Source organism: Gobius niger, assembly GCF_951799975.1.
Source record: "Gobius niger genome assembly, chromosome: 15".
In the NCBI taxonomy this organism is placed as follows: Eukaryota; Metazoa; Chordata; class Actinopteri; order Gobiiformes; family Gobiidae; genus Gobius; species Gobius niger.
Window position 1 is genome coordinate 18,593,383 of NC_136866.1, and position 13,775 is coordinate 18,607,157.

General features: G+C 41.4%; 1 protein-coding gene across 1 annotated transcript in view; it reads left to right on the plus strand.

Moving 5' to 3' along the window:
* Positions 1–305: 305 nt before the first annotated feature.
* The window catches only part of fndc1 (fibronectin type III domain containing 1), a 150,244-nt gene continuing 136,774 nt past the window's right edge, over positions 306–13,775 (plus strand). The window contains exon 1 of the mRNA XM_079572628.1: positions 306–417. Coding sequence (XP_079428754.1) covers positions 345–417 — 73 coding nt within the window. The 5' untranslated portion in view covers positions 306–344. The remainder of the gene's footprint in view (positions 418–13,775) is intronic.

Genomic DNA, 13,775 nt, shown 5'->3' on the forward strand with positions numbered 1-13,775 from the left:
GTGACATTGACAAAGCCACACAAGTCGCTTCCAACCCTGCTGCACGGTGAAGTGACACGTGGTTGTAGCATAGACATATTATTAATTGTTGATTATTTGGTAGTGGTGGTAAATTCGATGATACACAAGCCTTATATACCGTATAATATATATTTAACAAAGTAAACATGCATGCGGTTCCTCTCCTCTGACAGACACGGGCTGACGGCGGTCTTTCCTTGGGTCTTGTCCTGCTGCTGCTTCTGTTGCTGCTGCTGTATGGGTTTCCCGCCCCTGCCTTCCTCCTCGCGCCTCCTCCTCTCCTGCGTCCTCGTGCCCCTCTGCAGTCGCGCGCCATACTCACTATGGCTGTGAGCGCGTGCAGGACGCTCTTGGCTGTCTTTGTGACGCTGTGCACACCTGGATTTGGCTACTCAGGTAAAGAGCCCATTTGTCTTTGTAGTGTGAGATGTTGAGCAGGTGCATGTGACATAAACTCTACAGCTCTTACAGTCTGTAATGCATGCGGCAGAGTCAGAACAGCCACCTGTTGATACTGCTAATGAAAACACTTGCATTGTGGTGATATTAAGTTAAAGGGATTATGCCGACCAGAGAAAAGAAAATGTGCTATGGAGCCATGGTTTGCTATTCTAATAGAGTAAAACACATGTTAAATCTAAAGACAAACATACCCATCAGCATTGCAAAATTTACACTCAATTTTCTGCTGTTGCTGTTATTGCACTACACGCATAACCTCGATTACTGATGTTAGTATAGAATAAAAAAATGTAAAAAACGATGTCTTGGATGTACACTTTGTTTGACCCTTTGATTCATTCACATAAATGTTTCCATTTTGGATAAGTCTTGCTTTGGTCCTGATTAGTGAGTTTTTTCTTTTTCTTCCCTGGATGGTTAACCCTGATATTTTGCCACTTTTCATTCCAGTTTTGATCTTTACTGTCCAAGTGTTTGTTTGTTTGTTCTTTTTTTGTATCTATTTAATTTAAAGCAGTACTAAGTAACTCTTCCCCTTAGAGGCCATAAGCGCAACTACAGGTGTAGTAGCAAGTTACGATTTTTTAACTTATTAATTGTCTTGGAGAGTAAATACTACGCTGACAGGAAAGGCGAAGGGAGAGAGGGTTACAGTGCATCAAATTATACAATAGAAATATTTTTTTTCACTCAAACTTGGCTGTAAATACTGTTTAAAGTGACGTTATCCCGCAGTTAGCTTTGCCCGTTAGCATGTTAGCTTCTTCTTCGTGATTACATTAGTGTGTATTGCTTTCTCCGCACCGGGGGCAGTCAAGTTGCAAACATGGTTTTCTGGCCAGAGACACCAGGGGGAGATGAAAGACCCTCCAATCATCCCATAAACACTTGTATTACCCCCACAGGGACTACGAAAAGGATTTATTAAGGTAAACAAGTTACTTAGTACTGCTTTAACCTTAGTACAATTTAGTCATAGATCATGTTATTATAAAAAAAATTATATGCATAAAGGACACGAATTGGAGCAGAGCAGAAGGTTGTTGTCATTTTTGCCTTATTGTTAAATTAGGGCAGCGATGCGTTCAGACAGAATACTTGTTGAACGGCGTTTCCAAAATATGGTGCAGGAACTGCTGATGGTGCACCGGCTGCTTTGGTTTTTGTCCTATTTTTGTGGAAGATGAGGTAGTGTTTTTAGTTAGTTTTCAGCGGAATCGTGATTAGGGCTATGGTCAGTCTTGTGCAGCTTGTGGTTGTGGCTGCATATGGTAGAACACTGTTGTGTCCTCAGAGTCATGGATTTGAGTTCCGGCTCGGAAGAAATTGCTGAATGTCTCTCCCCTCCGCACTCCACCCCCTTTTCATCCCGAGCTGTACTAAATAAAAGCCAAAAATACTTTAGGCTTTTTAATGAACAGATCTGCTGCCAATCGCGTGGATGTAACAGAGGTTTGGAGTGGAGTTCGGAATGAACGGAAATAAAATGGAAACTATATTGTGTTAGAGGGCACTGGAGAGGAAAGCTTTCATTTGTTTCATCTGTTTGTAAGTGAACATGTATTTTGAAACGTTAGTATAATAGAAAAGTCATGTTTGTTTTATTTTATTGAGATCGGTCAAAACTGTGAAAAATAGTTAGACATTTTTGGCACATAATATCATCCACCCAGTGCGAATAGAAAACATGAAACCTCTGTGCGAAGATGTCCAAAAGTTTAGAAAAATGCCATAATGATTCATAATTGGACATTTAAAGACACTCACCCAACATATTACATAATAGACCTTGGCTGTAGCTACTTTGAGTTGCAAACTCAGCTGCTGCACAATTATCATGACCTCATCGGAGCACACCGAGGATCAATAGAGGATGGATATTGTGCAACATTGTGCATTATGGACAGAGCCTTTTGTTCAGTTATAAATCCAGATTAATCTGATGATGATTAATCTGGCCTGGAACAGTTGTGACCAAAGTTGTGGCAAATGTGGCGTTGATGGGAGAATATATAAAGCCTAAGCTTCAGTCTGTGACACTTCCCCTGGGGTTGACAGTTTCATAATGCTCGGTAATGGATAAAGCGATGAGTTATGTGGCTTTAAAGCCGTGGTTTGGGAGGACGAGAGAAGCACACATGGTTTTGCTGTTTACCGAATCCATCGTGAATTAAGAGCCGATCTTCCCACTTTCCTGAGACAGTCAAAGTGCCTTAAACCCAGAGGAGGGGAAACAAGTTGTTTTCCTGTTGCCAAATGCATACAGCTGAAGCATGCTGCAACTCTCATTCAGGTCTCCCCTGACTGCAGTGGTCCTGCGAGGGTTATTGGCCTGATTCAATCCAGGAGTCACTTTATGGCTTTCCATGTTGGCAAGTGCTGCTCGTCAGACTTTGGAGGAGCTTTTAAGTCCAGATTTTCTATTGGTACAGAATACATTCTAAAAAAGATTAATTGCGTTTGAATCAGAATGGAACTGCAATTTGAATAGTCACGATTAGCAATTCAGAAATGCAGCAGCTATTGAAGTAGAACCTTGTTCAAACAGTCCTGTCAGTTTTATGTTGTAAAATGATGTAGTTTAGACCGCTATGAATCTTTTCTGAAATGTATCTGGACTTGTTTGAAACATAAATTGTAATTTGCAATGCATACCCTAAAAAAAGATTAGATAGGCTCGATAACCATGCAGCTCTAATCTAAAGAATGAATTAGTTTCAGAAAGTCATATTCTGGCCTCGACACATAGTGATTATTTGGTGGATTATTAATTCTCTCCTAAAAGGAAAGTTATAATATGTTTCATTATCTCTGTAATCTATGTTCATTTTATACAGTGTTGGTCATAGTACTCAAGTACAGATTCTACTGCTCAAGTATTACTCCAATGAAAGCAAAAATTGCTTGCTAAATATATTACTCTAGTGAAAGTACTGACTGTAATTTCGATGGAAAATATTCAAGTATTCAAAATTGAAAGTTGAAGTCAGTTTAAATGAGTGAGCTCATAAAGCACAAAACATGTGCCCAAATTCCCTCTGCACGGCAACACAACAGAAAACTTCTTTCTCATTTTGAGTCAGTGGCATTGACTGTACATGCGCACAGCGCCCCCTACTGTTCTAAGAGTAGAGTAAGCTTTAATCACATGGCCAAATGTACTGTTTAACTTTGAAGAAGAAAAACTTTATTTGTATAACACCTTTCACAGACATAGTCACAAAGCTCTTTACATGGGACAGTTTAGAGCCTTTGTAGTGGAGTAAAAATAAAACACTCTCAGCAAAGATACTTAAAATAAGAATCCTCAAAAACACTTCTTAAGTACAGCTCTTAAGTACATTTGGATTCAGATCCTTACTTGTATCTCTCTGTGTCATGTGTTTTATTTTAGAGCAAATACCTGCAGTTGTCCGATTGTATTAGTCAACCTGAAGCCTTCATGAATGAAACACCACATGAGGCTGCATTTTCCTCCACCATTTTCTTCTCACTTTTCGGACGTACATTAACATAGTCTTCTCGGCCGGAGCCCCTTAATGCTTTCCCCGTGTTTAGTCTGACAGTAGTTGTTGCGGACAAGTGTAAATCCTACCCATTAACTCTCTCTCCTCTCCTCTGTCATCAGCCCGTCAGTCTCCACGCGAGACTCTCAAAGGGGCTCCTGAACACAGGGAGCGCTCTGAAAAGAGTGTTTCTGGATAATAAAAAATGTCAAGTTCCTCCGCGCTGCTCCAGTCCGTCACCTCCTGGAAGGTAGAGTGGGAAAGAGCGGATCATGTCTTTGCAGGCCAGAGGAATTTCATTTTTTCTGTCTTTCTGCTCCCAGCTCCCAGCAGAAGGACTCAGGCGAGAAGAGAAATGTGTCAGGCCTCTGTAGGAACAGGGAGGAAGTGGATATAGTGAGAGCTGGACAGGTTTTATGTGTGCTGTGTATAGGTGGACTAATGCCAGAAACAGGTGCCACTTTTAAAGACATCCAAAATAACCTTTTTGTTGTTACCGTACACTGTCGGGATATTAGCCTCTTCTATTGTGATATTTAATAGTCATAGTAGAAGTGAGTCCTCCACAGACTTTATTGAAGACCTGCATGTCATAACAGTCTGATGGCAGCACTATGGCTGAGCAGTTAGCACTCTTACAGCAAGAAGGTCCCAGGTTCAGTTCCTCGGTCGTATTGGCCTTTCGTTGTGGCGTTTGCATGTTCATCCTGAGTCTTGGTGGATTTTCTCCTAGTGCTTCTGCTTCTTCTTCTGCTCACCCAACACAGATCATACTTTTGTTCTTTTTTTCTACTTGGTGAAACAATAGCACTGGGAAAACAATGCGTCCATTGGAGGTTTTTAAGAGTTACTCCTCAACTCTAACTCCAGATCTGACTTAACCACACAACCGTCAACATCAAAATAGAAGAAGGAAGAAAATAGCCTCTTTTAAATCAAAAGAAAGCCTCAAAGAGCTGCAGAACTATTTTTATCTGCCAACAACAAAGCATAAATCCACTTTATTGATACTATGATGATAAATCAATAATCCCATCAAAGACCTAAAGAGGCTTTAAAGAGCCCCATGTGTGTTGAGATTGTGGTGTCCCGCTCCTGAACGAGGTGATTATGTCCACACGGCAAAACATAAGTCACTAGATCAGTAAAATGTGTCAAACTGAGCGTAATGTTTTAAATTTGAGCTGTTTGGACTGTTTAAGATGTAGTTAGGTGTTAGTTGTTAGTTTGACCAAGATTATTTCACTTATTCTGAGATGTTTCTGACCCGTCTTTATTTCAGATTCATTTCTTTGCCAAATTGTTCTTATCCCATTGGCAGATTAACTTTCTTATTTCAAGCAAGATGACCATAGAACTGGTCTGAAATGTCATCAAACAAGCAAAGTATTGGTTCGATCAGGGAAAAAAAAGTGTAAATTTGTGAAAACCTCTTAAAACAAGATAAATATTCTCAATTCAAGTCATTTAGACCCATGCTTGATATTTACTTTTTGTAGTGCATGAACTTTGCTCAAGATCTGGAGAAGGATGAGTTGAATGCAGGGGACACATTTCTCTACAAAACGGCACATCTTAACCTTATATTAAAGCAGTACTAAGTAACTCTTCCCCCTAGAGGCCATAAGCGCAACTGCAGGTTTAGTAGCAAGTTACGATTTTTTAACTTATTAATTGTCTTGGAGAGTAAATACTACGCCGACAGGAAAGGCGAAGGGAGAGAGGCTTACTGTGCATCCAATTATACAATGGAAAAGAAAAAAATCACTCAAACTTTGCTGTAAATACTGTTTAAAGTGACGTTAGCCCGCAGTTAGCTTTGCCCGTTAGCGTGTTAGCTTCTTCTTCGTGATTTCATTAGTGTGTATTGCTTTCTCCGCACCGGTGGCAGTCAAGTTGCAAACATGGTTTTCTGGTCTGAGACACCAGGGGGAGATGAAAGACCCTCCAATCATCCCATAAACACTTGTACTACCCCCACAGGGACCACGATAAGGATTTATTAAGGTAAACACGTTACTTAGTACTGCTTTAAGAAAAGGCAGGGAACTACTGGCCCACATTGGCTGCGTGAATGTCCAGCTTTGTGCAGGACTTGACAGGACTTTCAGCTCAAATGACACGTACCATGGATTGGGGCTCGGGGCTGTTTACCCCATAGCTCAGGTGATCAGACCGCCGACCGATGGTGTGCACTAATGAAGGTAGCACAATGACTTACTGTGACTGTATTGTAAGTATCACATCACTAATATGACACAATCCACTCAATTCCTTCCTAATGCAGATCCTTTTGCCCAAGTGCTAACATTTTCCAGTGCGTTTAATTGTCTGAAACAGTATGATCTACGTCTCTGCCTGTCAGATTTACCAGCGCCGGCACGAACCCGATGATCTCACTCACCTTACTCTAAACTAAGGGCGCACAGGTGTTCCAGCGGAGAGGGGGAAAACTCGCATACACCGCCTTAGCTCGCTGTCAATCTCTGTCACCAGCCCGAACAGCAGGAGTCAGGAGCGGAGGCCACCAATGAAGACAAGCTAAATATTGTCTTTAGCTCTTTACACCTCATTATTTCAGTTTTTACAGATGTGCACATTAAGACCTATTTGCTCAGCGTCACTTTCCATAAAAATACTTTACCCTCACCACCTAATAATTCACCGTCATATGTTCCCTCCCGACGTATAACACTACATTCAATGCCAGGGCTGCACCGTTTTGGAAAAGTGTCATGTAGAGGTCGAGACTTAAATGATTTTTTACCACAGTATTAGGTGATGCGCTCTCCATATCACAAAGCCACAACACATCGCAAAATTGCTCAGGTCTTCCATTGAGGACTGAGGTTTGGCTAAAGCAAAAATGCATGGCAACTTTGAAATGTGCAAATGTCTGTTTTTGTTACATGCGTTTACAGAGACCGCTTGTAAACACTGAGACCTCCAGACTTCTCCGAGTTCGCAGTCATAGTGGCCCCAGTGGAGGAGCGGCGCTAATGATAAAACTGTAACAAAACCACTGCAACCTGTGACGTGAACGTTCAATATAACGTTACTTTGCGTGTTTTGAATTATATCTGGTTTGGAAAAGCTAGCGGTTGTAGCATTAGCCGTTTCGTTTATATGAGTTTGCAAAATTAACATTTTATATAATCAGTGAAACATTTAGACTTCCAGACTGTCACTTTAAAGGTGCATTAAAGAGTTTTGTATGTGAAAAAACCAACAACATTATACTTGTGCGTATCTGCGTAGGGTTTCCGCGGGGCTTTAAAAAGCATTAAATCATCAAATAAATTATGCCAAAATAAAGGTCTTAAAAATTACTGAAAAAGCATTCAATTGGATTAAAATAATAATAATAATAATAATACATAAGTCTTATATAGCGCTTTTCAGGAGACACAAAGATGCTTTACAAGTGAGAAAAACAAACAAAGATGGCAGAGCTATTGTTGGTTGTAGGTGAGCTGGGTTTTGAGCAGTTTTTTGTAGGTGGTCAGTGAGTCTGAGTTTCTGATGTGGACGGGGAGTGAGTTCCAGAGGGTGGGGGCGGCGATGGCGAAGGCTCGGTCCCCCAAGGTTCGGTGCTTTGATCTGGTGATGGGTTTGAGAAGGTTTAAGTCGGCAGAGCGGAGGCGACGGGATGGGCGGTGGCGTTGTAGGAGGTCTGTGAGGTATGGGGGGGGTCAGGTTGTTGAGGGCTTTGTAGGTGATGAGCAGAACTTTGTAGTGGATGCGCTGTTGTACGGGGAGCCAGTGAAGCTGTTGGAGGACGGGGGTGATGTGGTCTCTGGAGCGGGTGTGGGTGAGGAGGCGGGCGGCAGAGTTTTGAACATATTGCAGTTTTTGTAAATCAGAGAGGAGACCGTACAGGAGGCTGTTGCAGTAGTCGAGTCTGGATGTAATAAATGCATGGATCAGTGTTTCAGCAGCAGATGTGGAGAGGGTGGGCCGGAGGCGAGCAATGTTACGGAGGTGGAAAAAGGCAGTTTTGGTGATCTGGCGGATGTGGGGTTTGAAAGTGAGTGTGGGGTCGGAAATAAAAATTTCATCGAAAATATAACTTTTCCTTCGAGATAGAACCCTCAGCATGTAAAAAAATGTAAAAACTATTGTCTAAAACTAATTCAGCAGGAGGTCTCACTGAAATTTGACACAATCTTTATCTCTTCTTCTCTTCTTTTAATCTTTTATTTATTTAACCTTTATTTAACCAGGTAAAAAACTCATTGAGATTAATAATCTCTTTTGCAAGAGTGACCTCCACTCTCCACTCTCTTCCAACATTTCCCCTCATTCTCCTGTTCGATTGAATACTTACAAATCTTACGATATGAAATATGCCATGCTTTTTAAAAGAAATATATATTGTATGTATTTAGGCATTAAAATTACATCATTGTTTTTAGAGTTTCTGGTAGGTTTTCATCGCTGGCAGTGCCTCTCACCAGAAAACAACTGATCCTGGAGCATTGTAGAAGCCATCGTGTAAATTGTTCACTGCTCATTTTGCAAGTTAGGAGTGACTTTCTGGTCCAATAAGGAAGAGATGGAAGAGACTTGTTTACTTTGCAATCTTAGGTTAACTTTCACACTATGACTATGCACACTTGTAAAAGCCTGACCTATTTCTGCCCAAGAGTGCCTCCTTTTTACAAGTTCACTCTTCTGGATTACGTTATTTTACCCTTTTCACAACATTTCTGAATTTTAGTGAAGTTAACATCTCCTCCATGCTCCTCTCACACCAGCTGTGCCCCGGGCCCGTGGTAGAGCCAACTTCTTTTGAACAGACGGCACAGGATTCATCTTTGTAGCACTTATTAAATTAAATGTTGCCAGGTGGAATCAAATATATGATGGGCTCATGTCCAACTTGTTGCACGGTGTAGTGATGATGGCAGAGGGATACACAACACTACACAAGAACTGTTTTTACAAGATGGATGGATGGATGGATGGATGCATGGATGGATGGATGGATGGATGGATGGATGGATGGATGGATGCATAGATAGATAGATAGATAGATAGATAGATTAGCATTTGTAGTCACGCTGAAATGAATACTCACTACCATTACTTCATTAACGATTTTCTTAAATGTCACTTATATTGCCATGTTCAATTAGAAATTAGGGTTGGGCGATGTCCCCTTAATTGGCCGTTGACGATGTTTACAGTGAACCATCGTGATGGACGATGATATCGTCCATTTCTCATTATAAGCATTTTTTTTAAAGACATTTACATAGCCTATATATATGCTGCATATTACTATGTATGTTAGGAAGATGTGAGATTGCAGGATAAATGGATCTAAACTAAACATGATTTGAACAGAGTCACGGAACACGAGTTTTGCAAAAGAAATGTGTTAAAACTCGTGCGTAAAGTCTGAGAGGAGAACGACGTATTCAGAGCGTGAACTCCAAGGCTCTTCTCCACTAATACAAATGTAAATCGGAGCTCATTACTTGCATTTGCTCAGTTTTAACGCAATGTTTAAGAAACAGTGGGTGAACGGGACAATATTTTGAAGTTTGCGTCGTAGCTCACGTTTTTGAAGCCGCTCCACGCGCCGCCCGGTCCGTGAGCTCGTAACCTCTTAACTCCTGCACCGCCTCTTTCTCTCTCCTTCCTCTCTCGGTCCTTCGTGAAAATAGTCCGCGCGCTCAGCTAGCTCCGATGTGAGAGCTATTCTCGTAATTTTAAAACGGTTTAAGTTTCAATACGCAGCAAAGCAAAGCAAAACCACGCGCTGTTAAACTCTGAGCTGCAGAAGAGAGAAAGAGAGAGAGAAAGAGAGAGCTCCGCGCGTCAGAAACAGCAGCGCTGCGTCTTTACGTTAATAATTACGGCCAACACATCGTAGCTTCTGGCAGGTACTGACACTAGCGCGCATATTAGTTACATCCGTGAATTAATTTACAGTGCAATCCCTGCACAGTTTGTAGGTTTACAAGGCCTACAGAAGACCAGTGCGTGTTTTTGACGGGAGGGGGCGTGGCATCACGATGGTGGCTCTCCATCGTGATGTTGCTCATCCATCCACAACCCTATTAGAAATCCACCTCTAAACTTCTTGCAATCCTTCAAATGAGCTCGATAATGATAGTAAAGGTGTGTGTTACTGTGTGTGACATCTTAAATACACACTATAAAACCCCTGTCTACAGTGATGTATGTGCCGCTGTGATGTCCTCCTGTGTGTCCTGAGTCTTTATGGTGGACATGATTACAAAGTGCACAAGCACCTCCCTCACCCCGCTTTCACTAATGCTTTTTATTTGGCCTTTCAACTCACATTCTTCACAGTCTTCAGGTGAGAGGCAGCATCGTGTAAACCTACGTGCAGCTGTTTAAGATCTCTGTATCCTTTACTACAGAGTGATACTTAGCTTTGAAAGGTTACGTTTTATGCATTTGCATGTACAGTAAAAAGCAGGTGTTTGCTTTCTATAAGTCGATTTTATTGGCCTGAAAGTATTGACCGGATAAGAGCAGGGCAGAGTGCTGAGCAATGGCACCGATCACTGACGACACAAGAGGAGAGGTAGGAATTGTTTCAGTGAAGGTAGATAGATAAGACATGAAGGTATAACTCAGGGCTCTATTAGTGAAAAGGAATTCTTTCTATGTGTTTGAGACGAGATATGATGGTCCTGCCTTCTCTCAACCAGCCACACGTGCACAGACTCACCTTGATTTCACTTTACAATAACATTTAAAGGAAACTTTATAATTGCTTGCATAAAATTATTAGGGATGCTCCAATCCGACAAATATTTATGATAGATTAGCTCTTGACCAGGCAAAGAAAATCATCAGAAATCCTACGTTCGGTAAGCCACTTACTGAACAGGCAATAAGAGGTTCTCCCCTCTGGCGGTTCGGGGCGCTTAAATACAACAATAACCGCTTTAAGTTTTCTTTCACGAGTCGGGCATTACTCACTGCTGCTATTGTCTTATTCAACTGTCTCTACATGAGTGTTGTGTTTTTGGCTGTATTTTCTTCAGTGTAATGCCCACCACACCAGGCGGTCTGTTAGATGCATAGTCTTTTTTCTGTGCTGTAGCCGACTGTATGTATCTATGTTGTATTGTATGTAACTATGTATGTCTAATTGAGCCAGCAGCTGTGAGTCCAAGACAAATTTCCCACAAGGGACAATATAGTTCAATCTAATCTAATCTAGATAGATGCAGTAGATAGATCGAACAAGTCAGTTTATTCCATATTACATATTTATTCCATGCTTGCATTTTCCCTGCTCCGATGCGGAGGCGCAATACACACTAATAGAATCGCGAAGAAGAAGCTAGCAGGCTAACGGGTAAATGCTAACGGACAAAGCTAGCTGTGGGTTAACACCACTTTAGCAGTATTAGTACAGCCAAGTTTGATCTTGGAAAGAATCTCCATTGTTTAATTGGGTTGTGGCACAATGTACAATATTCCTCTCTCCCTTTGTCTTTTCTGTCAACGTAGTATTTACTCTCACGGACAATTAATGACTAAAAAAAACAACGCAACAACACCTGCAGTGGCGCTTATGGCCTCTAGGGGCATGATTGACTTAGTTCTGCTTTAAGCTGAAACAACCCAGGAAGTTTTTTCCTGATACCTTACTGGTATTTTTTAACGGTACCTGTCTGATTTAGTTAAAAATACTGATTAGGGTTCCAAATATCCAATACTGAACCGATACCTACTGTTGCCTCTGACTGTCTTTCACCAACTTAATCTGACTGACTATGGGCATGATGTGCCATGTTTGAACCTGTAGAATCCAGTCGATTGACACAACCCAATGTTTGTGTTTTAGTTTATGAAGAAATATTGTTCCAGAATTGCTCATATATTTGTAATGCAAGTTGTCCATGGATCATTTCACTTTATGTTGGCAGTTGTCTATATTAATGTAACCAGCCTATGTCACGTAGCCAAGGATATTTAGTTAAGTTCAGTGATCTTTGTTGTTGAAATTCTGAGGCGGTGTCTGTGCTGACATTTTGAACTTCCGTTGGTTGGCCCATGCTTCCTGCGGTCTCCTGTGGTCAGTGAGTGCATGTTTTCCTTTGAGAGGAGCGGTGGGCAGTTCACAGAGGTGTGTGGTGACCTCCTTAGGGTGATGGGGCGGTCACATGTGTCTCCCAGTATGTCCAGGGTGAGGAGTTCTCTTGTAAAAGTCACTGGTGCAGGTGGAGGAGCAGCTTTACAAGAGCCCTTTACCCCCCGTTCACCTGCACGGCATCTGGACATGTGTGTGGCTACTGCCTGGCCAGGATGGGAGGCTGATGTGCAAGAAAAGTATTTGAAAATACAGATATCTGGAAGTCAAGTCTGCAATGCTGCATGTAAACTTAAGCCGTTCTTTTGCTTTCCTTCTAGAAACATAGGGTTGTATATTGGAAATTCATTTCGTAAATTTGGGGATTTTGTGATAAACAATTGTGATCATATTGAGTACATGAGGCCTAAACTGCGTTAGATAAATACTGTCTTTGCAATTTGCCGATTGCGATAATTAAAAAATTACGATTAAATGGAAATTCATCTTATAGTGGACATTTTTAGAGATAAAAATGTTTTTTCCGCTTTAAGATGAATTTATTTAACTTGACAAATTTGTCATGTGACAAAAACCTGCTTCCATTTTGGATGTTGTTGCTAATGTAAACAAATGGAGGTAACTGAAGGTCATTCCGACTGTTTAATCCTGTCAGATATCAGAAGGTATGGCAGGTTCAGTTAGTGCCTGGATGCACACAACTGTGCATTATCTGCAAAAGCGCTATATAAGACTAATGTATTATTATTGTTAAAAGTCTTGTGTCTCGTAGTTGCCCCCTCGCTGTGAATTTCTTCCCCCTCGCTGCAATTTCGCCCCCTACGCTGTGTTTCAACCAACAGTAATTGACACCGTCCGAGCAGGGCTCGACATTAACAGTTGTTCGCTTGCCCAGGGCAAGTAAACCTTTTGTCCAGGCAAGTGCCCTGTTCTCCCTGGCTGCCCTATCGGGCAAGTGAAAAAGAAAAAAGAAATAAATGTGGTCTTTAATGGATTAGCAAATAAACAGATGCTGCAGCCAAACTGAAAACTGCAGCTAACTCATCAGCAAAAACACTTCTAACGGTACAGTACAACATAAAGTGAAGATTACTGCGCAGATTTCGAACTACTCCTGGTATTATTACGCCTTACAATATAGTTCCCCCTTTTATCCGCTTAGAAAATCCACATTGTTTAATTTTGTGTAATTATACTTTGTAGTGTAACACTTCATGTAACCATATTTAAATAGGGAAAACGTGGAAGAGCTTGGTAGCTTCTATCTTGACCTGTTTTGGAGCTGTAGAGGAGAGAGGGAGAGGCTAAATGCTAACGCCGTCTGCGCTGTGTTTACGTGATTGAAGGCACGGGGGAAGACCAGACAGGTCCTATAGAACTCGTCAAAGCTAAGGTAAGAACATATCTCAGTATGTAAAAACGGAGGCCTATTCCTTTAAGGCACCGGTACCGAAAAGCAGGTATTGTTAAAGTAGTGGTATCGAAAAAAAAACGAACGGTACCCAGCCCTACTCCTGAGTTCACTCTGATTTCCTCGCGCTCAGAGAGTAGCTTGTTTGTTTGTAGCAGAGAGCTAATGTAAAGCTAACAGCTAAAGCTGCTTTGGAGTTTGACCCGCCCTCCTCCTCGGCTGCTGTGTTTATTTAGGCCTGTCTGTTTTAGCCAATAAGCAGTTACTGTATATAACCCATGTTATGGTTAAT